Source organism: Lutra lutra, chromosome 9 (genome assembly GCF_902655055.1).
Source record: "Lutra lutra chromosome 9, mLutLut1.2, whole genome shotgun sequence".
NCBI lineage: Eukaryota > Metazoa > Chordata > Mammalia > Carnivora > Mustelidae > Lutra > Lutra lutra.
In genome coordinates this window covers 49,835,998-49,863,977 of record NC_062286.1, presented here as the reverse complement: position 1 = coordinate 49,863,977, position 27,980 = coordinate 49,835,998, and the positions used below count along the sequence as shown (strand labels likewise).

The window sequence follows — 27,980 nt, the reverse complement described above, 5'->3', positions numbered from 1 at the left end:
TGGTGTGTAAACAGCACAGCGACTTTACATAGTGAGGTGATCTTCATGCTCCTTCCTTCCCATGATCCAGTGATGAAAAATGGTCAGTTGAAATAAGACTCATCCGAGGTCATTGCAGTCTTCTGAATTCTGGTCCTGGAATTCATAATACCCTTTCAGGATCTTGGCCCACATCTTCTGAGCGCTTTAGCCCAGAACACATGGTCTCCCCTGCCTGCTGGTCTCATGGGCCATGTACACCTAACACTTCCATGGACCCCCTCGCAGTGTGTTTGCCTTTGTTATCTACTGAGATCCATCCCTCCATTCAATTCAGAGACATTCATGGGGTCTACAATATGAGTTGAGTCTGTGCTGCCTGGTAAAGTCCTAGAGAACAGGAATCTCGAGTTCTTAAAAAGATTATTTCTGGGGACGCCTGGGTGGCTCAGTTGGTTGGGCAGCTGCTTTCCGCTCAGGTCATGGTCCCAGTGTCCTGGGATCAAGTCCCACATCGGGCTCCTTGCTCGTCAGGGAGCCTGCTTCTCCCTCTGCCTCTGCCTCTGCCTGCCATTCTGTCTGCCTGTGCTCGCTCTCTCTCCCTCTCTCTCTCTGACAAATAAATAAATAAAATCTTAAAAAAAAAAAAAGATTATTTCTGTGTGTGTGTGTGTGTGTGTGTGTGTATGTGTATAATGCACAGTTCAATGCCATTAAGTACATTTACACTGTATACAACATCATTACTATCCATCCATTTCTAGAAGAGATTTATTTATTTATTTGAGAGCAAGAGAGAGCAAGAGCAAAGGCAAAGCACGAACGGAGGCGAGGGAGGGGCTGAGGGAGAGAGAGACTCTTAAGCAGGGTCCATGCTCAGCATGGAGCCAGATGGGGGTGCTTGATCTCAGGACCCTGAGATCATGACCTGAGCCCAAATCAGGAGTTAAGTGCTTAACCGACTGAACCCCCAGAATTGATTTCTTTTAAAATCCTGTTCTGTACACTGTAGTGCTTTGCATATAATTGGCTTTCAATGAAGGCTCTACAATGGGAGAAGCTGGGGTTGCAGCAATGGCCAAAGATTCTGGGGTTGAATGCTGCAGATCTTACAGGTGTTGAAATTTGAGGTTTCTTCTACCCTTTTCTTTGAAACCTCTTAAGGTATTCAAGGTGGGATTTGCAGTACTTTATATAACCGTCAAAATTGGAATATTGTTCTCTTCTGGATCAGAATAGCTCCATCAGGACCAGTTTCCCTCTGGGACCAGACAGGGTGGCCTTAGGATCTCAGTGGTGGCCACAGGCATTCAGTTGGGATTGGCCTGTAAGATGACATGGGTCCTTGTAGACCAGCAGGAAGACTGTCCTTTGTTTCTGACAATATGAGAAGGTGTCTGGGGGATCCAGATTGTAACCTCAACTGTGTGACCTTGGTCTAGGCTGCCTCCAGGCTTCTTGTTTTTCTGAGGTCCCTTTCCGGTTACTTCCAAGTCCTCCTTTTCAGGGACTCCCCATCCATATGTGGCCATGCTGTGTCTTTCCCACCCAAGCCACTGCACACTTTTAAGTAGATCTGTGTGAGGGTGACCTGCTCTGTCCATTCTTTGCATAATTTCCCCTCCTTCTAGTGCTAGTCTGGGGGAAAATGTGGACACTTAAGTGTGGACACAGACTTCTCATTTCAGGTGCTATTTTATTTCATAAAGAGGATGGGGTTAATTCCTCTTTTGAACTTCTCCCACCTCTACTCAAGTCCTCTAGAGGAAACGGGCGTGTTGGGCTGACATGTTATATGGGAAGAAAGACCAAAATTGCCCAATGAGGAAGTTCTAATCTCAAGATTGCTAAAGAGCTGTCATTTAAAACTGCTATCTGTTTCTCTTTCACACACATGCTTGCCTCCAGGCAGGCATGTGGCCTTCTATACCTCAACCGGGCCTTGCTTCCAGCCTGCCTCTGTTTCCCTAGCTTGGAAAGCCCCTCCCATTCCCTCCTTCTCCCTGATAGGATTGTGTGTGTGTGTGTGTGTGTGTGTGTGTGTGTGTGTGTGTGTGTGTGTGTTTCCTGTTAGGAATTTAAAGAGAAACAGCTCAGTGTGGTCGCCTGCACACTCATCACAGAAAGAGGAGGAACATTTTGGGGAAACAGGGTTTTGTTAACCCTGGATGTGACTAGAATAGGGTTAAGAAATGTCATTGGCCCTTTGAGGGTGCCACTTGCCAGGCGGGGGAGTCTAGGAGAAAAAGAGAAGGAGTAGATAGAGCTCTGTGTTCCCCATTTATGCCAGTGACAGCTGTGTGGGGCCGTTCATCCCGTTTTACAGGGAGGAGACTGGATCTCCGTCATAGTGACTGGTGCAGTGTTACACACCTGTCCAGATGCCACAACCAGGACTCGGACACTGGTTTTCTTGTGAAATGAGGGCTGACCTGACTGATTCTGCTTTGATAGTTTCCAGTGACCTAAGTGTTTCCAACAAGGACAGGGTTTACTCTTTCCAATTCCCAGCCCCCCAGGATCAACACAGGATTATTTCACACTTAGCCTCCTGTCTTCACTGCTGACTTTCAAAGACTCTGGGTAGAAAAGTGGTAAAAATGACCTTAGGCCATGTTTGGCCAGAGCCCAGCCCACCATTATCACGTGATTGGCCTGGGGGCTACGAGCTGCAGGAGAGGCGAAGGTGTTTGAGCGCCTAGGGCCAAAGGTTGGTCAGTTGGTCAGTCTAGAATGGATCTTTGGGCTTCTTTATGTTTCTAAAAAGGTCCTCCTGTCAGTAATGCTGGCGTGCAGGGAGGTTTGGGAACTCTTACCCAAATGGCAGAATTGAGACTAGACAGAAGTTACCAGAAAGCAGACTCATCTTAGAGGACAAATTTTCTAACAACTAGAGCTGACCAATAGTAGTAGCTAACCAACTTATGAGTACTGATTGTGTCATGCTTAGAAGTGTTTAGACCAAGGCCTGATGGGCCTTTGGGGTGAGAGAGGCAAACTACATATACTCGAATGCTTTCTGCGGTGGGACTCTTTGAACATGATGTTCCAAGGGCATTTTTAAAGGTGAGTATTTATTAGTTGTGGTTGCACTACCCTTGCCTGTATTTGATATCTCTTGAATGACTTTGTCCCATGACTTTGGGCCTGGTGCTCCCTCCCTCTGGCTACACCGTGGGTGAAAGTTGGCAGGGTTCTGCAGAGTGTATTCACTTCCTTCCCAGTCAGTCTAGGAAAATTGTCTTTGTACGGAGACTACTGCTTGTTTCTGGCTTCTGCTTCCTTTGGCCACCCTTCATGCAACACAGCAGTGCCCGCCAAGGCTGGGTGGGCCCCACAGTGTGTTTAAGAAAACTGTGACAATCCGCGATTAAGCAGCCCTTCCCTAATAAACTCAGGGCGGCCACATCATCATGCTGTGAAAGAAGGGAAGTTTGGGCCAAGGTGCTCTGGTTGCATTTTTCAAAGCTGTCCCATATCCTTTCTCTTAGTCTCATGTGTTAGAGAGGAAATCAAAGCCCTGAAGTCCCTCAAGAAATCATAAGGCAGAGAGTGCCCCCCACACACACCACGAGGGCCCATGAGACAGGTGAAGGGAAGATGATGGTCCCAAGCACCCAGTCTGTGTCCTAGCTCTGTCCCTCCCCACTGAGTGGCTTGTAAAAGCAGGGATATAGAAGTTTTACAAAAGGACAAGGGAGGTGAAGTCAGTAAAGTCACAGGATGGTGTCTGGCAGGTAAGAAATACTCGGTACATGTTTAGCTACTGCAACAATCATCATTATTGTTTTCATCTGTCACTGAACACTGTGCTCTGCCGTTGGCCCTTCCTGTTGACCCCAGGGGATGACTGGAATAGAACCTGGCTTTTCCGTGGGGATGGCCAGCCTGAATGCACTACGGTGCCCTTTGGCCTGTGGAGACCCCGCTGTTGGCCAGCGGAAGGGGGCATTCAAGTAGCAGAGTGGACAAACCGGGCTGCCCAGTCCAGTCCCAGCTTGCCCCTTTGCAGCTCTGATTGGGCATTTTGCCTCCCCCCTCTCAGTAGAATGGAGATAACACTACTTGCCTCTCCCAGGGTTGTTGTGAGGATGTGATGAATTAATGGCTAGAAGACCTTGAGAGCAGTGCCCGTGCCACATAAGGGTTTACTGTTACTACTGTTGTCCACCATGGCTGGTGTCCACACAGCCCTGAGAGGTTGCAGCAGACGGTGGTGCGCTCAAGGCAAGTGAGCTGCGGGAGGTGCGAGGTCAGGAAACAGAAAGGATGATTGGGTTCTTTCTGATTTAGACTGATGGACTTAGGCACTCTGGTTTGCAGTAAATGCTGGCAATAGACGAGTTCTGGGAATTCCTCAGTTCTGCAAACTTGAAACCCCACAAACCTGGTCCTTCTGTCGGCTGGGGAAGGAGGGGGATAGGAGAAGTGGCTGAAGGCCTATACCATTCTCCACGCCTGCCCTGTTCTGTTTCACCGTGTGCACGCAAGGGTCGCGTCTCAGTGTGGTATTTTAACCACGTGGTAGTTGTAGAGCAGGCTGGGCTGACACACCAGGGACCATCGTTGGACTCGCTTGCATTTTACTCTTTTCAGCATTTTACTCCAGACTCTGATCTTTGAGCTTTGGGGATTTTAGAAGAATGATCAAAGATGAGTCCTGAGTGGGACATTTGAAAGGACCCAAGAGGGGCTGATCTCCTTATTCCACAGGGGCAGAAAGAGGCCCCAAGAGAAGGATGTACCCTCGATTGCACAGGGAGTTAGGATACAGCCTGGAACAGAGGAAGATGTAAGGGGACTGTCTCTGTTGACCAAACTGGTTGGTTTTTTTCTTAAAGGATTAAGCACCTTGTGCCCTTCCTCTGGAAATCTTAGGCTTCAGGTTTGGTTTAAAAAAAAAAAAAAAGAAATTTAAGAAGTCCTGACCAAAAAGGCTGGAAAATAGAATAGGCTGTACTGCTAACAAGCACATTTGTCTGGGAACTCTTAATTATAAAAAATGTGTGCATTTTTGTAAAAATTGAGCAAGGGCAGGGAGCAGGCAGGAAATTCCTTGTTTCCTACAGCAGGAACGGGCAGTGGTCTTCAGCCAGCTTGGCCCCTGGGGACCCCCGTTTCAGGGCTGGGGAGAGCAGGGTTGCTTGAAGTCACACAGTTTGCTGATGAAGCTGGGAGGACTGTGACCCTTAGCCTTGATGGGATAGCTGGGGCCTGGCCGGAGGTTCCTGATTGTCAACCCCTACCCTGCTGTGGCCAGCAGTATCACCTGTCCCTGACAGCATGTGCCTTGTGGGAGGGATTCTGTCAGACCTCTTCCTGATAGGAAAAGTCTGGGAATGTCCACGGCCAAGGCAGATGGGAGCTTCCAAGAAGGAAACTGTGTGAGAGGGACTCCTGGTGCTTCTTTGATTGGTGGTAGTAAATCTGGGGAAAGTTCATGTAAATTTATTTTGGAAAGATCAGTGAACTAACTAGGGGAGCCGGCTCTGCCTCTGAGGAGAGGAGAGCTTGAGTTGTTATTTATGTAGAAGTTCTAGTCTGTGTCCTCATGTGCTGGGGATGCAGGGGTGAGCAGATAACACACAGTTCTTCTCACCCTCTGTGCTTATGATTTAGACGCTAAGAAATACATCCAGTGAGCCCCAGGGGTGGGGGCGGAAATCATATGGGGCCTTGGAAGGATTTCAGGTTTGGTTCTAATGGGAAGCCACTGAAAGGTTTTTTTTAAGCAGGGGAATGGTTCGTGTCTGGCTAGGGGTGGAAAATGGTTAGGAGAGGGAAAGGCAGACTTGAGGATTGTATAAGTGAGGCAAGAGGAGCTGGCTGTTGGGCCCAAGGTGGGGATAATAGGATTGCCATGACTGGCCTCGAGGTGTGTGCAGAACAAGGAGGGTCAGATGAATGCCAGTTCCCAGAACATTGTCAGAGACCCTTAAACTCAGCTTTTCTTGAAAGAACTCTCCCTCTTCCCTAATGTGCCTTTCTCCTCATCTTTACCACTCTTCAGAAGTAAAGTTAAACCTATTTTTTCTCATTTTATCTTTCAGTTTAGTTCTTTCTTATTTTTATTTTTTATTTATTTTTTTTTTTAAGATTTTATTTATTTATTTGTCAGAGAGAGAGAGAGAGCACAGGCAGACAGAGTGGCAGGCAGAGGCAGAGGGAGAAGCAGGCTCCCGACAGAACAAGGAGCCCGATGTGGGACTCGATCCCAGGACGCTGGGATCATGACCTGAGCCGAAGGCAGCTGCTTAACCAACTGAGCCACCCAGGTGTCCCAGTTCTTTCTTATTTTTAAAGATACCTTGTCAAATAGATTCCAATTAAGTGGTCTTTAATAATAACATTCTGTGCATAACAGGTTTTATGCATCAGGTTCTGTGGTTCTGTGCAACCACAGAACCTTTATGCAACAGGTTCTGTGCATCAGGGCTGAGTGATGTTCCATGATGCATACCACACTGAGTGAACCTCCCAATCTCTAACTCTTGGTCCGTCCCCCCCCCCCCCCGCTCTTTGCAGGTCGACCAGTATCTCTACCACATGCGTCTTTCCGATGAGAACCTACTGGAGATCTCTAAGCGGTTCCGCAAGGAGATGGAGAAAGGGCTTGGAGCCACCACCCACCCCACGGCTTCGGTGAAAATGCTGCCCACCTTTGTGAGGTCTACTCCAGATGGGACAGGTGCTGCCCCTGGGGGGATGGCTTTGGGTGCTCCATCGCCTGGGGAAGATTTGGGTGGCTCTTCTTCAGGGACCGAAAGAATAATATATCAGCGAAGGTTCTTTGGTTTCATACCTCAGAAACCAGCCCTGGCTAATTGAAGCATACAGGAAATTTAATGAAGTTGATGGGGAGAGGTAATCAGGAAGACTGGAAAGCAGGCAGCTGTGGCAATCAGGGTAGAAGTAAGTTTTTGCCAGCCCAGCCGAGACATTGCTGCCACCCATTTTTCTCCTGTCCCTGTGCTGAGACAGGCTGATCGGCTCAGTTTGGGAGCTCACAGTCTGACTGTGATTGCACAGTCATGGTGAGGAAGATCAGGCATGTCTCAGGTGGTCACAGCCAGAGGCCAGGGCAGTCATTCTACGTGGCACATTCCACAGCCTTGCTGGAAAAACGGTATGGTACAGATTGTCCTCAATGTGTTTCTGGAACTCTGTGGAAAAAAAAAAGTACTTGAAGCCCATATATGCTTGGGAGAATGTGAAGAGCCACAGTGCCTCTCTGGGTATTAAAGACTCTGAGGGTGTGCACGAGAATCTGTTACGCTTGGTTTCATCCCCTTCTCTGGATGCAGACCCTGTGTTTTGTGGAGGGCCACACAGCAGGTGGTTTAATCAAACTGGAGTAAAGGGGGTGGTGGAGCTGGAAGTGGGCCAGAGAGCCTTGCACGCACACCTAGAACAGTGGGTCTTTCTTCAGTCAGCACAGGGGAGTAACAGTGTTCAAGGGGTGTGGGCAGAACTGTCTGGGTAACATGTCAGCGGCAGCATCTGTCGTGTGCGACGGAGTGACGGGGCTGCTGGCAGAGACAGGATGAGGCCCGAGGGATGTGCTCGAGTGGGTGCTAGGATGCTGAGCCCTGCTGTCCAGAGGCGGCCGCATCCTCTGACAAGGGACAGAATGGGGCCGTGTCAGTGCCTGTTCACCGGTACACGTGAGGTACATGAGGGGGCCCAAGGGGGGAGCAGTGTGGGATAGCCACCCACGTGGGGACGGTAGGGAAAGAGCCCGAGGGGAGGAGGTAGCAAGCACAGGCTCCTTGAGGCTAACGCGCCCGAGAGCCTCCGGGGACCTGGTTTGTCTAATGAGACTTTGGCCCTTCCAATTTGGAAAATATTGTATGTTTGCCTTGGGACTCAGCCTGGACCCAGCGCTGCGGGGGTGGCCGGGTTTGGTATTCCTCCGAGTGTGTGTGTGTCAGCCCTGCAGTGAGTTTCCTGAGGTGAGCGGCCAGCCCCTATCCCTGGGTATCCCTCATATGCCCTCCAGATCGGCACTATTGTCTGTACCTGCAGCTCCCTCTGACTGGTGGCCACACCCGCTTCTATTGTTTTTATTTGACATTCTGATAAATTTACTGGCTCTTTAGGGCCAGGGACATTGTTTTATTTCAGGCACCACCACTAGGCAAGTACCTCAAGTGTCTACTACATTTTGACGGTCTAAGAACTTTCCTGAGCACCTACGCATGGTAACTCACTTCCTTTTTGTAAAACCCTGTAAGAGAGGGACACATTTTATCTGTATTTTTTTAAGAGGAGGAATTTGAAGCTTGGATGGTCAGATACTTGCCTAAGGTCACACAGCTAATGAGAAGCTGAGTCAGGATTCAGACTCATATATGCCAAAGGTCGGGCATCAGGACTGCAGCCAGTCCATTATGTGTGTGCGTGCACGCGTGAGGGTGTGCGCTCAGCGCCAGTCACACGGTCCAAGCGCAGCTGAAAGTGTTTGAAATGTGGGGCCAGATGTCTGGCTTTAGCAGGTGAATACATTTGTGAATACAAATACAAAGGTATGGGACTGGCTTTGAACCTTCTTACTGCTTTCCTGAGATTGGAGACCTGGACACTTACTGGCCTGTGCCTCTTAAGAGTTTGCGCTGATTACTGTGCCATGTGGTCATCGGGTCTTCTTCCGTGACCTCAGGCTGGAGTCCTGGGATCCTGTCTCTGTCCCAGGGTGGAGACGAAAGTAGCATTTAGCCTCTGTGCTCATGAGCCACCGGGACTGAGGTGGGAGCCAGAGGTTGACCCTTGCAGCATTCTGGGGCAGAAGGGTCTGGGGCAAGACTTTCTGCTGGACCTCCACAGGGAGATTTTACCTGACTTTGATGATGCACAGAGTAGCTCTTGCTAATGTCGAATTAGACAGGGTAAATGGGGATGGTGTGTAAAAGGAATAACGTGTACTGGAATGCTTTAGTCCCTTAAGTGGAACAAGTGCCCCAAGTGTAGGAACCCCAGTGCTCAGCCCTGTCATTTCTCTCCTGCTGGGGTCCTTGGGCCAGCTCCTCACCCTGGCTCTCTGGGACTCAGCGTTTACTCCTCTGTACAATGAAGGGGTGGGTCTGGCAGTCCCAGTCTGCTGTACATGGATACTGGAACCAGCCTGCTGTTCACTTATGCACCAAAAAAAATTCTTTGACATTTTGTGGTGAGGGCAAAACCCTTAATGTCCATCAGCTTGGCACTGGTTAGTTTGTGCAGAAAATGGTCCTCTGTGACCCATTATAAAGCATGAGATCGATTTACACATATTCATATTGTATAAACTCATGTATTTATATGTGCATAAGGGAATACAAAGTCTCAAGGACACACACTGAACTATTAGTTGCAGTTTTCCTGGTCCGTGAGGTTGGCAGTAGCTAGTAAAGTGGAAGGTGTGCGTATATGGCAACTCAGGAATGCTGTCTCCAGCTGTATCGTAACTTGAACAGATTCCCTTATGAACCTACGAGGCATGTTTAAGAATGTTCAAAAGGAACAGTCTGGCAGGGGTGAGGGCGGTCTTTGCTCAAGTGATGCCTTTTCCACGCCTTATAACATTGTTGCTTATAATGACAGCATATTGGAAACAGTTTATGGACTATCCCTGTGGAGGGATACAATGCAGCAGTGTTACATAAATGTGTGTGTATTGATATGGATACACCTGAGAGGAAGGACTGGTACCTCCTAGTAGCTGGATGTAACTTCAGATCCCTCAAACGATGCTGGGCATTGCTTATGGACACACACACGTTGTAAAATTATTGGGATCTATAGGACTATATATCCAACATGAATGATAGGAATTGCCCTTGGAAAATCAAGAAAGGAGACTGAACGTGGGGAGGGGAACATGAGGGGACATAATTTTGAATGGACAACATCAAGGCTTTCAATTCTATATTTTGCTGAGTTTGTGGCGATAAGGATCTGACCCTTCAGTAGATAAAGCTGATCTGAAATGAAAATTCGGCTTTGTTGGGGCGCCTGGGTGGCTCAGTGGGTTAAGCCGCTGCCTTTGGCTCAGGTCATGATCCCAGGTCCTGGGTTCGAGCCCCACATCGGGCTTTCTGCTCAGCGGGGAGCCTGCTTCCTCCTCTCTCTCTGCCTGCCTCTCGGCCTACTTGTGATTTCTCTCTGTCAAATAAATATATAAAATCTTAAAAAAAAAAAATTAAAAAAAAAAAAAAAAAGAAAATTCGGCTTTGTTACTGGCACCGCAGTAGAGTGCCGGGAAGAGAGACTGTGGGTCAGTCATGTATAGGGATCTCTGCCTCTCCCCAGACAGTCCGTAGTGCATCACCGGCTTCCCCACCCAGGCCACAGCCTTGGTTCTGTTGCTGCTACTGGTGGTGATGTGTCTCTCCCATTGAAGGAGGGGGGAAGGGGAGTCTTCACTCAAGTGATGCCTTTTCCACGACGGCTTTCCTCAGCGCATTCCTTTCCAGCGTTCCCTTTTTGAAACTGGGAAATTAAAATTCCGATCTAAATCTCTGATCTAGAGGGACCTAATCTTTAAATCAGTGGCTTTCTAGCTTTTCTGGACTGCGTGCTTACACCAAGCAGCACCCATGTATAAATATTTATACAGAGCTGAAGGGACCAATGTCTATTCTTATATGTGGTGCAGTCGGATATTGCTGTCTATTCCTTTAAAAAAGCTGCTGGTCAGGGGGCGCCTGGGGGGCTCAGTCAGTTAAAGCCTCTGCCTTCGGCTCAGTTCATGATCCCGGGATCCTGGAACCGAGCCCCGCATCAGGCTCTCTGCTAGCGGGGAGCCTGCTTCCTCCTCTCTCTCTCTGCCTGACTCTCTGCCTACTTGTGATCTCTGTCTGTCAAATAAATAAATAAAAAAATCTTAAAAAAAAAAAAAAGCTGCTGGTCAGGAGCCCCTGAGGTTTTTTTTTTCAGCATGCAGTGTGAATGATGCTGCCTTAAAAGCCTGTCCCCCAGTTTTGTCCTAGGTGGGCATTTGTAAAATCGGCTTCCTGTGGGGGTGAGGGGCAGGGAGGTGTTTCCAGGGCCGTGTTGAGCGGGGTGAGGATCAGAATTCTATGTTAAATGGGGTTGAAGTCAAGCTGTGGGCCTTCAAGCGGTTCATGTATGCCCGGATCCTCAGTTTCCTCATTTGTACCATTAGGGGACTGGAGGACCAAGAATTAAGGGAAAAGCAGATATGTGACCTTCCCATGTGTTCTATAAATGAAGTCCTGTGCAGCCATCAGTCACCTTTGCAAAAGCCATGGCCAGCACCAAGTTCACTGAGGCAGGGTGGGTAAGCCTTCTGGGTCCTTCCTTTTGGAGGGTTCATCCCCATCACCAGAGCCCCTGCATTTGGGAGCGAGGACCAGGTTCCAACTCTTGTTTCTATGGGCCCCAGCTGGCCAATGGTAATGAAAATCCTGGTGGAAAGTTTAGGAGAGACTTCAGGAAGCTTTAGGCTGGCCATTGATGATGTAGGTCTCCATTCTACTGAAGGGAAATGAACCTCCATGTAGTAGTTTGAGGTCTGTGGGAGAAAGAAGGGAGCGAAAGTGGACACCAAGCCCATAGGAGCGGATTCTAAAATAGCCACACTTCATAGATTGTGTGGACCGTCTTTGTACAGAAATGTCATTGGCACAGAGAAAAATGAAATGTAGATGGGCCGAGAATATCTTACTCAGATGGCCGTCAGGGTATATAAAAAAATCTTCCCCCTTCCTCTGCCTCCCCCACCCCCCAGTTTTAAAAAGTTGAAAGAATTGTATAACGGACGTCTATATACAGACTATCTAGATTCTCTCGCACTGATATTTTAGCAAATTTACTTACCGTTCTCATCCACGCTTCTGCCCATCAGTCTATCTTGTTTTATTTGGTGCATTTGCCGACTAAATTACAGAAATCAGTTTATTTCAGCCTCACAATTTCAGTGTGCACTTTACTCACTAGATGTCATTATTTGTTTTCTTTTTAATATAAAATTTACATACAGTGCCATGACAAATTGTATCATCCAATGAGCTGACAGATATGTACAGTTTTAATCACAGTGTATATATTGGATACAACCCCCTTCAAGAGAGAGGACATTACCACCAGCCTAGAAAGTTCCCTTGTGCCCCTTCCCCAGGCAATCCTGACCCTGACTGCCAGAAGCAATCACTTTTAAATTGACCATGTGTATGAGTTTTGCCTGTTGAACAGCTTTCCATGAATCTAGTTATCTGGTATTTACTCTTTATGCAAGTCTTCATCTACCTGTGATACTGTGGTCTAGGTTGTGTCTATCAGTAGTTCGTTCCCTTTGGTTGCTGATTTCATGGTATGTTTGGAAGCCTATATGGGGTGCATATTGAGGGACACCTGGGCTCTTTCCAGTTTTCGCCCATTAGGACTAAAGCTGCCATAGCCATTTTTGCACAAGCCTCTTTGTGGACTCATGCCTTCATTTTCTTGGGTAAACAACTAGGAGTGGACTTTCTGGCTCATAAAGTTTGGTGGGCATTTTATTACAAGAAACTGCCAGACTTTTTTCCCAAGGTGATCAAACCATTCTGTTTAATATTTTATGCTCCCACCAACAGTGTTTTGACTGCCACTTGCCCCTTATCTCACCAGTATTTGTTGTCTGTACCCTTCCTCTACCTTCTCTCGTTTTTGTTTGTTTGTTTTTTTGTTTTTTCAGTGCAGAGTTGAATAAAGAAAGCATATGTTTGTATCTGCCAGGAACTCCGCCATCTCTGGGCTCTCCATAGGCAGCCCTGCCCTAAGCCATAGCTGGGTGTGTGATCGCGGCGCTAGCCCCAGTCCTGTCAGCAGGCTTACCACGTGCTTCCCAGGGACCCATACGGCTTTCAGAGAACAGAACTGTTCTGTCTGCAGAGTAAAAACTTGGGAATAATTGATACCATTTAATGAGCACCCACAGTGTCTGCTAGGCGATTTACATAATCTGTTTTAGTCCCCATGCAAACTCTCCCAAGAGAGACGTTCTAATTTAAAAATAAGACAACCAAGGCCAAAGGCGGTGGGTGACTGCCAAGGTTACACATGGCCAGTGAATGGCAGAGGTGAAGAGGTGAAGAGTTTAGGCCTTAAGCAGGGGGCGTCCTGACTCCGTGGCCATAGGATTCATAATTTACATCCACTCCTGTTGCTGAACAACAGTTTCCAGAGCAGATCGGGTTATCATCTTTTTAAATGCATCCCAGATAGGGGTTGGCTTGGTACTATTAAAATAAGAAGCTCAAGTACAACCCAGCTGAGAAACTGCTCATATCCCAGATGCAAGTTCCAGAAGTAAAGTGTCTTTGTGCAGTCTTTGTCATCCTCTTGTCGCACCAAGATTGTTTAGCTATAAAGATGCCTTGTAAGGCCCATTGAGTTGAAGGCTTTGCTGTATCAATCATTTGATCCTTTCCCACTTCCCTGAATTGGGAGTTATTTTCCCAGGTGAGTATATCATCCAGCGAGACTGAACTCCCGAGAGAGCAGGGGACGATGAGATGGTGGTGACAATGACAGGCTGTAGGCTTACCAAATGGCCAGCTGCCATGCTGAGCACGGACTTGGAGCAATCTCATTAATTTGGATCGTGACCCAGTGGTAGGCACTAGGAACCTCATTTTATAGAAAAACTAGATTTGTTTGATGAGGCAGCTTACCCAGAGTCACATGGTGAGCTAACGGAAGTGTTTGATTTTAAGCCCACCCACCGCGTGTCAATGCCCAGGTGATTAGCCACACCACTAGCCATGTGTTTTATTCTTCTCTGCCCCTTGCCCCCCTCCCCTCGCCCCCTGCCGTCCGCTAGCACAATGCATGCTTTCTTCGGCCAGTAACTCAGGCCTGTCTCTTCGGTTTGGTTCCGTAGAGTCCCCACCGAGGCTGGTCCTTTGGGGGAGCAGTATGCTGAAGCTGCCTTGTACCCCACCTTCAAAGAGTGAAAATTGTCCTTGGAGAGATAAGGCTTCCACAGTTCCAATGATGACAGAATGGTACCCAGTCATATAATGTAAGCACACAATGTGATAGAGACGAGGCTGTCGGGAAGTTGCACGGAGGCGAGCATACCCGAAAGGAACCCTTATCTTGGTTGCTCAGCATTATATCAATGGGCGTGCAGTGGGGACCAATCAGTAACCAGCACACAAACAAGTTAGTGGATTTATATGGCACCGACAGTATAAACCAAAGATTGTATCGATAAGTAGTTTCCATAAAGCAGTAGCTGGAGTTTATTAAACATTTACACGTAGCAGGCATTGTGCCAAACACCTTACATATTCATTGCATGGACTCTTGGCCAAACACATACACGCATGTTTGCACCCTTGTTTGGTGGGGAGTGGAGGGGAGGTACTGGCAAGAGAGGTCATCACTATCTCCTTTAAACAGATGATGAAACCCGACATTTCTAGTAATTTACCTGACATTGTATGGCTAATACATCCTGAAACAAGACTTGAACTCCTGGTAGGGCTGCCTGAAAATCTGAACACACCCAGCGGATTGAAACATGTTTTAATCCTTTGAAGAGTGGTTTCGCATCTGTGGGGAGAATGTAACACTTATGTGACTGGAGCATGTTTTGAGCTTAAGAAACATTTCTTCAGTATCAGAACCCCAGCGTGATGCTTTCCGATGGTGTGTGTGTTGGGAGCTTTGGGGGTACATAATGTGTTAGTTGTGTTCCAGCTCCCTTCTTTCGATTAGAGCAGCTCTGTTTTTCTCTAGTTTTCCATTTTGGCATTTGGTATCCTATCGCTTAAGATGATTAGGAGACCAACGTCATAGAAGATCGTAGAAGAGCCGATTACCCTGTTCTTTGACTGTTCTAGACACCCGCATTCACTGTGATTTGATACCTTTAATGACATGGAGTGACTTTATTTCTGAGCTACTGAGTGGCGACCTGCTTGCTTTGCCTTCTAATGGAGTAGCTGGGATCCTAGAGCTTAAAAAGAGGCTACCAGGTGTGGTAGTAGCTGTGATGGTTCCAGGTACATGGGAAATACGGGCCTCAAAACCTGGGCCTGCCAAACGTAGTTTTGCTGGCTTACCTGTCCAGGACCTGCAGATTGCTCTTTTGAGTCCTCTTAATTGGAGTCCGTGCCATACAGTCTTAGAGCAGTCTCTTGGCTGCGTGCTAGCCTAGCAGGCACTTGAAAAGCAGAGCATAAACAAGCTCTCCAACCTAGAGCTATGGCGGGGAAGATTGGAATGTTCAGTGGGGTCATCTGGGGCCCCTGGAAATGTTCCTGCTGTGGCACAGCAGGCAGGAGCTAGTCCCTTTGGGGGCATTGAATTATTAAAGGGCCATTTAGGAACTGGATGTGACGGTATGGGATGTGGGTCTTTGACCTACCTCAAAGTTCAAGGCTGCATGCCTCTGGCATTAGGTGATAAGAGGTGATGTCCTTTATGGCTGGATCTAGCAAGGTCCTGGGGTGACCAGCCATCCTGGTATGCCTGGGGTTCTCTCAGTTTTAGCACTGGAAGCCGCATGTCAGTCTTGTGCAGACTGGGGTGACTGACCACTGTACATGGCCCCAGAACCCTGCTTGGCCCGACTATCTCGCAGCATCCTCCTCACTGGTGTCCCTAGTGCTAGACCCATGGTTCGCAGGGCTACCAAAGCCCTCTCGAAAACAAAGCCGACCCTGTGCTTAAAATCCAGAGTCCTCGGCATTGGTATTTGCTACATGTGGTAGGAGCCCTACACTGCAGCCACTCCTGATGTGCCAATCCCTGAACACTCCGTGAAATTCCACACCCTTACCTGTGTCCCCTTTTCCCTGCCCGGCAACTTCATACCATCATTTGGGTCTGGCTAGAACTTTTGCTTGTCCCAGCAGAGCAAGTCATCCTTCTGTCACAGGCTTCCCACAGTGCATCTCACTGTTCCCTTTCTCACCTTCTGGTCAGGGACTGGGTTTGCGTATAGCACCCGATAGCGGAGAAGCTTTTAGTACTGTGTTCAGTGCTCACTGTTGAAATAGCTGATTGCAGAATGGGAAGTATTTTGTTGGCAGTTCCTAGAATAGATTCTGGGTCTGACTCTTAAAACAGTGACTTTTAAAACTTTTTTTTTTTTACCCCATTCCCAACTGTAAACAAAATGAAATCTTATATGGAACCCCATATCTAAGACAATAACAGTAAGGGAAAGATACAAAGTTGGAAGTGTGGAGGTGGGAGATGAGGTTGTGCCTTAACTGGCCTTCCTTAACCCACAAAGATCAGACCTTGCCACCTGCACTGGTCCCGAGAACCCTGGGAACACTGCCTAAAAGCCTCTTGTTCAAAGACGGGCTTCTAGAGCATGTTCTGAAAAAGGTCTGGCTCCAACGCTGGACTGGCAGGGTGCTGCCCCTTCTGAACATAGTTGCCTTTGACAAAGGGCACTGCTGCTTCAAAATACAAAACCAGACGCAACCTGTTTGCAAGTCCAGCCCTGGTAGACACAGTGCTCCAAGGGCCTGATGGGAGGAACAGGTGGTGAGCTATTTTAATTAGTGACAAGTACCTAATGATGTAAAATAGATCCTGTTGGAAAATCCAGCTGGCCCTTGCCTCTCCTTCCTCAAAAATTGTGCAGACCTGGGGCGCCTGGGTGGCTCAGTGGGTTAAAGCCTCTGCCTTCAGCTCAGGTCATGATCTCAGGGTCCTGGGATCGAGCCCCGCATCGGGTTCTCTGCTCAGCGGGGAGCCTGCTTCCCTCTCTCTCTCTCTCTCTCTACCTGCCTCTCTGCCTACTTGTGATCTCTGTCTGTCAAATAAATAAATAAAATCTTTAAAAAAAAAATTGTGCAGACCTTGCCAGGTGCAGGCCACTTCTGCGTTACTAACAATGCTGAAGTTATGGCCTGCTCGGGACCCATTCCTGAGGTCTCATCCATGAACGTGACGGTGACTGTCCTGTTCAGGCGGCCGGTCTGATGCATTTCTAGTCCTCCACAGCCTCCCCCCGCCCCGCACCCAGACAGGTGAGTTCCCAGGGGAAACTGAAACCCTTTTCTCTTGCTGACCTTAAGTGTTTGATAAGAGCCTCACTGAAAGTGGGCAGAATGGTAGTTCAGGGTGGGAAATGAGTCAGCGCACACACTCTGCCAGATGGACAACTTGGATCTTGACTGTTGGGCGATTGGATGGAGGATGGCATGACCAGATGCTCCTGTTGCCAGTTCCTCTTCACCGTGGGCTGGCAGTACTGGCTCGAGTCCTTGCTTTCTTGTGGAAGAGTGTCAGTACCCCTTCTCTTACCTGGTTTTGGGGGGGATGCTTTTAATGAGGAGGACCTTTGCCAGAGAGGGCTTGGTGGGAACAGAGGTCCCATGTGATTGTGAGAGATGGCAGAGATTTGTGGCCACCAGTAAAGACTGTATCAACAAGCTTTAGAAAGTCCTGGGCTCCTGGGCTCCTGGGGGACGGGGGGATGTCACCTCCATCCAGCGGGTGTGTGTCCGCCACCACCCACTCACGTCGGAGAGCCCTTCGCCATCCAGTAGGCCTGGGGGAGGGAGGGATGGATTGCAGTTACTGATAAAGATTAGGGCGTCTTGGCTTTCCTTTTCACCACTTTATTGCTTATGGGCCTCATTCTGTGCCAGGCCCTCCTCAGCTTCCAGGAACAAGAGAGATGGGTGTGGTGCGGTGGGACAGCCATGGGCTTTGGGGTCAGATGGACGTGTGTTCATGAAACCCAGCAGTCACGTACCCCTTTGTGACCTTAAACCAAATGACTGAACTTTAAACCACAGTGTCAACTTCCTCTGCCACTCAGGCCAGCTTGGAGGCTGCTGGTGACCTCTGGGCTTTATGCTCTTGGAGTTATTCATGAAGAATTCCGTATTTGAGGATTTACAACTTTCCCATGAGGAGCCTCCTTGCTTGTCAAGGAGAAAACTTTGCTGGAGAACCAGACCTGAACTTGGATCTTAGCTTCAGTTACTTGACCTGAGTCTCGGTTTTCTCATCTGGAAAATGGCTATTATGATGCCCCATAGGGCTGCTGAAGATTGATGAGATAAAGCTTATAAACAAAGTGACCATCACTTAACAAATGTTTTTCTTCTGTTAAAACCCCCTACATGTTGGGCCCTCAAAAACTAAACCTCCCCCCCACACCTGCCTCTGTCTTTCCATTGTTTTATCACCACAGTAATCCAGATGCCAGTGATGAAGTCTGAGCTCTGTCCCAGGGATGAGAGAGATGAAGACAGGGTGCTGGGCTTTGTTTTCTAAAAAAGTCCCATTAAAAAGTAGAAAATGGGAGCTGGTAGAGTACTTGCTTGGCATGTGAGAGGTAGCCTGACGGATGCCTGCATTCTCTGCCTCTGAATTTTATGAAGGGAGGGGCCTGCCGCCCATCTGGGTCAATTTACCCAAAATGGCGGCTGTGCAGTGAGCAGCTGGGTGTCCCTAGTGGGGTACCTTCCCCAAGGGAGAGACAGGGTGGGAGTGGGGGCTTAAACAACAAAAAAGAAAACAGAAGATGAATTTGGTCTTTCCAATACACTTTGAAACTTTGCTTCCTTTACTTTAGCAGTGGTGGTAGCTACATTCGGGAGGAACTGGGGAGAGTTAGGAAACATGGCAAACTCATGTAATCTTTAGAATTTGTACAGATTTAACATAAAACCCAGAAACCATAAATGTTTTGACAACATAAAAATTAAGTGTTTCTCTGCATGGCAAAAATACCACAAATAAAGTGAAAAGACAGACATTGGACTGGAAAAAATAATTGTAATTATACCACCAATAAAACTATTTTCTTTAATATGCAAAGAGTTCTTTTAGGTTATTAAGAAAATAATGAATATATATATTTTTAAAGATTTTATTTATTTGTCAGAGAGTGAGAGAGCACAAGTGAAGAAGTAGGCTCCCCACCGAGCCTAAGGCAGACACTTAACCAACTGAGCCACCCAGGTGTCCCTGAGTGTATTTTTTAAAAAGGCAAAAGATGTGAATAGGAAATTTCACAGAACAAGGAATTCAAACGGCCAGTCAACAAGAGATAATTCAAAATGTATAACCTTACACAGTAGAAGGAAACCCAGTTTAAAAAATGAGATGCCACATTGACCAAGGAGGTTGGCCAAGATTAATTGCCACATAACATGAGACCTTGGTGAGAACAAAACTCAGACGTTGGTTTGTGTGGAAATCGTTGAGAACTTTTAGGCATGAACTTTTAGGCAGTGTCTTCAAATTAAAAGCATACATCCTAAGAACCAGCACTTCCAATCCCTTTTCTCTGAGGGTGTCTGTTAACAGCCTCTGTGTCTTTATAAAATAAATGTACCTAAGGACACCTGAGAAACATTAATAATGATTACTTATGGGGTATAGGGAAGAGAAGGGATATTTGCTTTTCATTTTCCCCACTTTTGTATTGTTTGATCTTCTTAAGAAATCAGATGTTTGTATTTTACTACTTTTAGAAAGTTAAATTGCTTTCCAGACATGCTCAGCAGTGAAGGAGACCTTGCCTCTGGCCTGATGGTATCATGTTATAAATCAGTTGGTACTCAGACATTTTGCTTAACAAATAAATCATCAGTGAGCAAATGCAATAGGAGATGTTTTCTTAATGTGTTGCCTCAGATAGCAGCCATCATTCAGCAGAATGATCTCTCTGGATCTTCCTGGGTCCTCATGGCCATGTCACATGGCCTGTGCACTTTCTTAAGAAACCTACCATAAAACCATAAGCACGTTTTTATAAAACGTATATATAAAACCATAAGCATGTTTTTCTGCCCCAGAGCCTTGCTCCCACCTGTCCAGTTTGATAGTCCCAGGCCCATAGATGTGATGTTCCTTCACGCCCCATCACACATTCCCATGCTGTCTGCCCTGGGCTTCTGGAATGTTCTGGAAAGTTCACAGTAGATGTGGGACTTGTGCCACGGGTAGGTGTAAGTGGGGATTGGAGGGGCTGAGGAGAACTACACGATCAACCAAAGGGGCAACTTCCCTGGTGGTCTAGTGGTTAGGATTCGGCGCTCTCTCTCTCTCTCAACCAAAGGGGCATAGGAAGAGTGATGACAGCAGCTGTTTACTGACGGCTTACTATGAGGCTTCATATTCACACATAGCATGTTCTGTATTTTGTGTCAGCCTCATGACCCCTGGGAGAAGTCAGTACCATGGGCCCTGTTCTACACGGGAGGTGACGTGCTCTGAGGCCGCATAAGTAGTGAAGCAGCTGAGCTGGAATTCAGATCAAAGCCTGTCTGCCTGTTGCTGAAGGCCCAGCTCTTCACCCCGGCTCTGCAGGGGCCTCTCGTGCACGGTGTGGGGCTGGGCACTAGAAAGATCTGTCCAGTGTCCGGGGTGGGGGGAGGGGGTCACCTTCGTATCTTGCTCTAGAAGTCATGGTGCTGGGTCTGCCTCAGAGATACTAGACCTGGAAGGAATCCAGCCCTAGGCTGTAGTAATTGTGATCATGTGTGTTTGCAGAACGGGGGTGCCAGGGAGGAGGGATGCCAAGAGGAATGTCTGTTCCGGCAGAGTCTGAAAAGAAAGCAAGGGATGGCATTCCTTCCTGGGAACGGAGGCTGGGCTGGCCTTGAGTCATGACCCCCGTGGCCGCCGATTCAGCGCATCGCCCGCGTCCTAGGCCCCAGAGTGCTGATGCAGGCAGTTTGTCTTTGATTTTCCTTTTCATCCCCCATGACAACCACCACATAGCTTTTCCTGCAGTCTGGCTGGGTTCCCACCACCAGGGGAGGCTTGGAACTGGAGTGCCTGGAAAAGTCACCCATGGCCACGAGAAGGGCAGAATCACCCCTGGAGGGGTTGAGGGTGCCCCGGCTGTCGAGCACAGTGGGGTTGGGAGACTCTCCAGATGCCAGGGAGGAGACAGGAAATCAGTGCCCCTGAGGGGGAAATGCTGTAGTCACGGGGGGCGGGGTGGGGGGCAGATGCCAATGGCTTTTCTTAGGTCTCTTCAGTCCCCGCTGGTGAGGGTGATGTTGCTTTTCAGCCCGAAGAGGCAGCCCTAACCAAGAGCCCAGAGGACTCCAGTGTGGGCACTGGGCCATGTGTGGATGCCTGGATGGAATGTTTCTAGAACCTACAGAGTATGCCCTAAGTGAGACCCCTGTTGGCTCATTCCGGTCAGAGCACGCCGCTGCCCCACCAGCCCATGCTGCTTCACTTCAGTGGCCGGTCACCCGGTGGGAAATGAGCTAAGTGTTGGCAAACATGCCTGTAAGTGAATTCCCCAGAAAGTAGCACTGTATCCTTCAAGAAGGTGTGCATCAGGGCTGTGGAAGAGGGTGGAGCCACTGCTGGCAGAGGGAGGCTGCCGAGATGGTGCGCCCACTCCCCGAGCTGTCGCTGGCCCCTGCGTCTCTTCAGCATTTCTATTCTGTGCCATAGAGTGGAGCACGTCCCTGCAGCCAGCCATATTATTGTCTAGAATCTGGACGTTTCCTGTCTGTACTGCTTGTTTCCTGGGGAGAAGGGACTGTGCCTTTCTGCTGGACACCTGAAGATCCTGACCCACTTGCGTTTGTGGAATCTCCCTGTATCCCCCGTACCCCAGCTCTGGGGCTTGACTGAGTGGAACAGCTGAGTGGCCTGACTCTTGCATACTTTTGGGTCAGCATTCTCTCACATTCTAATAAGCCTGGGATCTTTTTTGGGGGGGGCACCTGGTTGGCCGGTTTGCTAGGCCTCCTAAGTTACAGCTCTTTGGACCCCATTCACTTTATCACATGACTCTCTTATCCTGCCACGGGACGTTGCGATCACTGTATGCAGACATTAAAAGTAAATTTTGGGAGTACCCGGGTGGCTCAGTTGTTAAGCGTCTGCCTTTGGCTCAGGTCATGATCCCGGGATCCTGGATCGATCTCCGCATCAGGCTCCCCACTCTGCAGGAAGCCTGGTTCTCCCTCTCCCACTCCCTTTGCTTGTGTTCTCTCTTCTATGTCTCTCTCTGTCAAACAAATAAATAAAATCTCCCCCCCCCCAAAAAAGTAAATTTTGTATGGGGACCCTGATTTGGCTGAAAGCCCAGAGGCCCACAGGCCTGTAACAGTGTGCTGGGTGTCCTGGGAGCATGAAGAACAAAGCTGAGGTGTGACCTCCTGGGATAGGGCCTGGTGGGCCTCTTGAGCTTGATGGGGACTTGGCTGAAAGCCCCCGAAATAGTAGTTTTGTGAGAGGCTGGGCACTCCATATTTTGGTGGAAGACTGTGTCATTGTTGTGTGAATTCTACAAGTAATATAAAAGTGCTTAGCATGAAGAAAAAGGATCAGACCATACCTAAATGTCTGTGATAAAAAGTTAAGACCCACTGGCTACCTATCGCTGGGAGGTGATCGGTGTTTATGGAGGGACTCGTGGGCTTTTAGTCTTGGGCTCTGTGAAGATCTTATCTTTCCTGAACTCACAGCGGTCCCTCATCTTTCTGCAGAACACGGAGAGTTCCTGGCTCTGGACCTCGGAGGGACAAACTTCCGTGTGCTTCGGGTAAGAGTAACAGACAATGGGCTCCAGAAGGTCGAGATGGAGAACCAGATCTATGCCATCCCCGAGGACCTCATGCGAGGCAGCGGCACCCAGGTAGGACCCTACCCCCAGAGTGGCTGCTTGGGCTCTGGGCCCCATAGGCGCAGACGCTGCTCTTCCTCTGGTCTGGAGGGAGGAGACCCTGTCTGAGGCCCAGATTCTCTGTCCTCTCTCTGCCTGGTGATTCCTTTCTGTGCCTGGAGGTGGAGTGAGGCACCTGCATCTGGAGAGGTGCACACGGACCAGAGAGCGGAGAGCATGTGTGTGAGACCCTGGAGTCTGGATGGGCCATAGTGGGTGGTGTTTTGATTTGCCATGACTTTGGAGGTCTGCTTGCACGGGCTGGTAATTGATGAAAGCCTGCTGTTGGGAGGCCCAACGCACCCTACTGGACACTTGTGGTTGTTAGCGGTGCCATCGAGTGGCGAGGCAGAACCCACAGGGTCAGGTCTGCCCCTGTGGTCATTCTGTAGCCCTCTTGGTCTCACACTTGTTACCATCACATCACAGGGCGATGGAACTTGGCCCTTTATCTTTATGGTTATCTGCTCTCTCTTCTTGCCTGTCTACAATAAAAGAGGTTTTGCGCACAGGGATGGAAGCCTCTTGAGAAAACATCAAAATCTGGCTTTGGGGTATCTGCCCCAGCTGGTACCGGGGTGGGCACCGCATGCTTCCACATTGCTCCGAATCATGTTTAGTCATCCCCGTGTCTCTGTGGCTTCTAGAGCATCTAAACAGTGAAAGGAGTGGATAAGAGAAGAAATGTGAAACCCACATACTGAGAATCCTCTCAGTAATAGCCAGGAGAAAAAGGAGAAAGGATGGAATTGGACTGTGATAATCTCCAAACATGTATTGAGCTCCTCCTGTGCGTGGGGCAGTGACCCTTGCTGGGAATCAAAGTCCCCCGGCCTTTCCCCTCTTGGGCTTATAGCGCGGTTGGACAGTAGGGGACACAGCCCACCCTGCGCAGAAAGTAATACACGCATTGGAGTGGATGACGGACCATCAGGAGCTGACCCGTGATGACCTGTTGTGTGACAGGCTGAGCAAAGGCTATGTGTGCATTTCTTCTTTTTATCCCCCCCCACCCTGCCCTGGGCCCTATGAGGCTGAGTGCCTCTGTTATCGCACTTCATAGATGTCGAATTAGGTTTTGAAACCCTGAGTGAATGACTTGGCCTTAGATCATAGGGGTGGGAAGGGCAGAGTCGCAACACAAAGCTATATTGAGGTGTTTTCCCAATTCTCTGGGGCTCCGTCCTGTTGGTAGGCTTTGTGATATATGTGGTCTACGTGAGTGGTACTTCCTGGAATTAGGCAGTATGGGGGTCCTGGATCCCCCCCTGCTGATTTTCTTTCCAGCATGTACTCAATGGAAGAGTGAATAGAGAACATGAAATCCAGTAAGATGCCCTCTCAGGGTGGTCACCTTTTAGGCCTTAGGGTGGAGAAGGAGCAGAGCCTTCTTATTCCCAGACTACTGTTCTTCCCACTCTACTGGACCCCCACTTCAGAAGGGAATTTCAGACGATAAAGAGAATTTGTTGAGGGAGAAACTGCTTTTGACTCTCTATTTGTCCCAGGGGACAGCTCTGAGGGGAAACCTGCTTTCCTTGTTTTCATGCTGGGGCTCTATGGGGTTGGTCACCTAGCTCCAGTATCCACAAACAATGCTTTAGTACAAATTAAAAAAAAAAAAAAAAAAAAGACCCTTTTGGAGGAAACTAAAGCTATTGTGATGGTTTAAAAATTTTGAATAAATGGAAAAATGCTATATAAAAATGAAACATAAAACTAGAAGAAAATATGGGTGTTTATTTCACTCTAAAGAAGTGAAAGCATACTCTGCTTAAAAGCAGAAAACAGTAAAAAAAACTGGAAGAAATTCATAGTGGCCATTTTATTTTATTTTTTTAAAGATTTTATTTGTTAGAGAGAGCATGAGCGGGGTGAGGGGCAGAGGGAGAGGGAGAAGCAGACTCTGTGCTGAGCAGGGAGCCTGGTGCGGGGCTCGATCCCAGGACCCGGAGATCATGACCTGAACCAAAGGCAGATGCTCTACCGACAGCCTCTCAGGTGCCCCTATGGTGGTGGTTTTAATGGTGGAATTACTGGTGTTTTTTCCCCCCATATTTTCCTTTTCTTTCGGATCATAGGTATCAATCTTTTAATTGGTGGAAAACAAATGGATTTTAAACATAACATTTAGTTAAGACCAAGACCAAATCACCAAGCCCTAAACTTGCAGAGATTTCTGAAGATCTGTGAACTTGGGCAGTGTGGGTCCCTGGATAAAATCTGTCTTCTAGCAAACGAACTTCCGCTTGAGAGCAGTGAATTTCAAATGGTAATAGCAGCCACTTTGGATATTTAAAGTGTATCTTGTGGGAAAGGGAGTGAGCATTCTCAGACCAATAAGGAAAAGGAAACCTTTTAAACCTCATGAAATGGTGCCCTTTGAGCCTTTTTATGGCAGGAAGGTGTTAGCTCTTTGTCCTTGTATCTTATCCTTAGATCATCAGCTAGTACAGGAGCAGATAGTCTTCCAGTTAAGGGAGCAGATGGTCACTCTTCCCTGCTTTTAAAGAGCTGTTCTAACTGTTCTAACAATCTAACTCAGATTGTTCTAACTGAGCACTGTCCCGGAGAACTTTTCACAGTGTATCTTACCCTTGCAACAAATATGTTAGCCACTAGCTAGACAATGGTGGCATTGAGCCCTTGAAATATGGCTGGTGTGACTGAGGAAGTGACTCTTAATCATTTTTAAGATTCTGAGTGATTAAGATCACCACAGGTGGCTAGTGGCTACTGTATAAGTTGGTGGTACTTCACTGCCTCTTCTCGTTGGCAGCACAGCTGGAAGGGGAGCAGTGCATCGGGGCTGGAGGAGGGAAACCATTTTGCCTTTCCCCTTTCTTAAGCTCCTCCTCCCTTCATCTCTGATGATTGGCCTCCTCTCTTTGCAGAGCTTCTGCAACTTCCTATTTATACTATTTCTTCCTATTTTTACTATTTTACACTATTTTTACTAAAGATCATTTTGACATGACTATCAGGAAGGAGGTGCTGGGAATTGGGTTGTATTGTAAATTTTGTCTCTGGTCTGCTTCCCAACAGATGGACAGAACTTGCTGAGTATCTGTCTAGAAACCTTATGTACATATTAAAATACTTGGCTTCTGCTCAGGGAAGTTGGCCCTTACGCATTGGTGATCCTGTTGACGAGAAGAGCCTTTTCGTTGCCCCAGTCTTTGCTCTTGAGAATGTTTCTGTTCAGAGATGGAGAGTTTCAGCATCTTCTGGGGTTAATTTTGCACGTGACCAGACAGGGATATGACCAATGCAGGAAGTTGTTAGAGCTGGCCCCCTTCTAGATGGGGGTGGCCTTGTCTTCCTGGATTGCTCCCAGGAAGCATATCTCAGACATCTGGGGAGCCAGTGGGCCTCTCAGTCTACTCCGCCACCCCCAACCTCTCAGTTCCTTTGTAAATGCAAATACTTTCATAGTTAGTGCAGTGGCTCTCAAAGCACTGCTTCAGGATCACCCAGAGGGCCGCACCCCTACAAGCTTCTGATTCAGCCGGTTTGGGTTTGTCCCTAGAATTTACATTTGTAACATGATGGTGGTGATGTTTGTTGCCCCCTGGGAATCCCTGGTTTAGTGGAATCTTCTTGCTTCTGTCTGGAGAGGAAAAGGTATGTTCTCATCCACCTCCCACCCCCTCCTTGGCTTTTAGATTTTGCCAACTGGTCAACCTGGCGCTTGGCATCTACTTGGTCTCTTTGGCCTCTGCTTACTTTTTGTACCAGAATGCCCTTTGCCTCACCCTGTAAGCATCTGGAGGGGGGTCATTGCCTCTCTTTGAGAATGCTGAGTAGGCAAGGAGGAAGCCATGGGACTGGAGGCCTTGGGACTGATTGAAAGGCTGGATAATTGTAAATACAGCTTTTTCTTAGGAGCTGTGGGTCCTGCTTGGTGTGGTCACAGTTGTAAGGCTGCCCATCCACAAAACGCTGTTTATTCTTAGTGCTCTTCAGGGACTCACTTGATGTTTCATTTTGAAGTTAGAAAACAAAAGATAACTTCTTTGAAATGTTCATGGGAAATTACTTTTCCAGCATGGAGGGAAAATATAAAAGTTACTTATGAGTTCATTCATAGAACGCCAACAGGGCTGCTGGACTCCTTCTTGGCAGTGAGATGGGCTGCCCGCAGTCAGCAGTGCACTCATGTCAAGGGGGGTTCTGTTCCAGGGTATGTGACGACTTCTGATCAGCTTTACCTATGACTTCCCCTGCCTCTCTCAGAGTTACTTTGAAACAGTGGTTTAGATAAACGGTTTGAGTGGAAGACAGTATTTAATAAGCACTAACTAGTGTTAAGCTCTTCTATACATTGACTCATTGAATCCTTTGGTAACTATGAGGGCAGGTGCAGTTATCCACTCCCATTTTACAGATGAGCAAATTAAGACTTTAGAGGGGTAAATATCTTGTACACATTCAACTAATTCCTTTCTGAGCTTAAAGTCTAGGTATGCTCTTAATCTCCATGCTGTTCTCCCTTCTCATTCATCTTGCTGTGTTGTGTGCTCTTAGCTGTTTGACCACATTGCGGAATGCCTGGCTAACTTCATGGATAAGCTACAAATCAAAGACAAGAAGCTCCCCTTGGGTTTTACTTTCTCATTCCCCTGCGTCCAAACGAAACTAGATGAGGTAAGATTGAGTTCTTCAGACGCTTCTGTTGCTTCATTGTCTGGGCTGGGAGGTCTGGGATGAACTTTGAGCCAGCTGCTTCTGTGGTTTTTAGAGGCGACTCTGATGGTTGCATGGATAAGGTCTGAGTATTGAGAGTTGAGAGTTGTGTCTTGTGGGTGAGTGTGTGCACGTGTGGGGGGCGTGGTGAAGAAGTATTGGGGAGGGTCTTTATCACCCGTCCTCAAAGGACAATATGTATGCTATCCTCATCCCTTGTAGGGGACAGCGAATGGGAAAGTAGGAACTCCTTTGTTGGAGAATATCATGATACAGCTCCTTGGAAGAACGATGACTGGGGAGTTAATGATGAGAGTCTCTTATTTTGGCATTTCTAAAGACTGTTCTTCTCCTCACTTCTTGGGGGCAGTAGATCATGAAGGAATCATTCCTTTAATATTTCTGGGGCTTTGATGGGGCCCCAATTTCTCTTTCCTAGGCTAGTCAGGAGGCAGTATGAATTTTTTTTTTAAATTAAGAAAAAAAAATTTTTATTTATTTATTTATTTATTTATTTAATTTGTCAGAGAAAGAGAGAGCACAAGCAGGCAGAGTAGCAGGCAGAGGCAGAGAGAGGGGGAAGCAGGCTCCCCGCTGAGCAAGGAGCCCAATGTGGGACTCGATCCCAGCACCCTGGGATCATGACCTGAACTGAAGGCAGCAGCTTAACCAAGTGAGCCATCCAGGCATCCTGCAATATGAATATTTTTAA

The 27,980-nt window shown here is 47.9% G+C and overlaps 1 protein-coding gene across 1 annotated transcript in view; it reads left to right on the top strand.

Moving 5' to 3' along the window:
• The window catches only part of HK2 (hexokinase 2), a 59,900-nt gene that overhangs the window by 11,946 nt on the left and 19,974 nt on the right, over positions 1-27,980 (top strand). Inside the window, exons 2-4 of the mRNA XM_047744778.1 lie at positions 6,505-6,667; positions 22,407-22,555; positions 27,110-27,229. Coding sequence (XP_047600734.1) covers positions 6,505-6,667; positions 22,407-22,555; positions 27,110-27,229 — 432 coding nt within the window. The remainder of the gene's footprint in view (positions 1-6,504; positions 6,668-22,406; positions 22,556-27,109; positions 27,230-27,980) is intronic.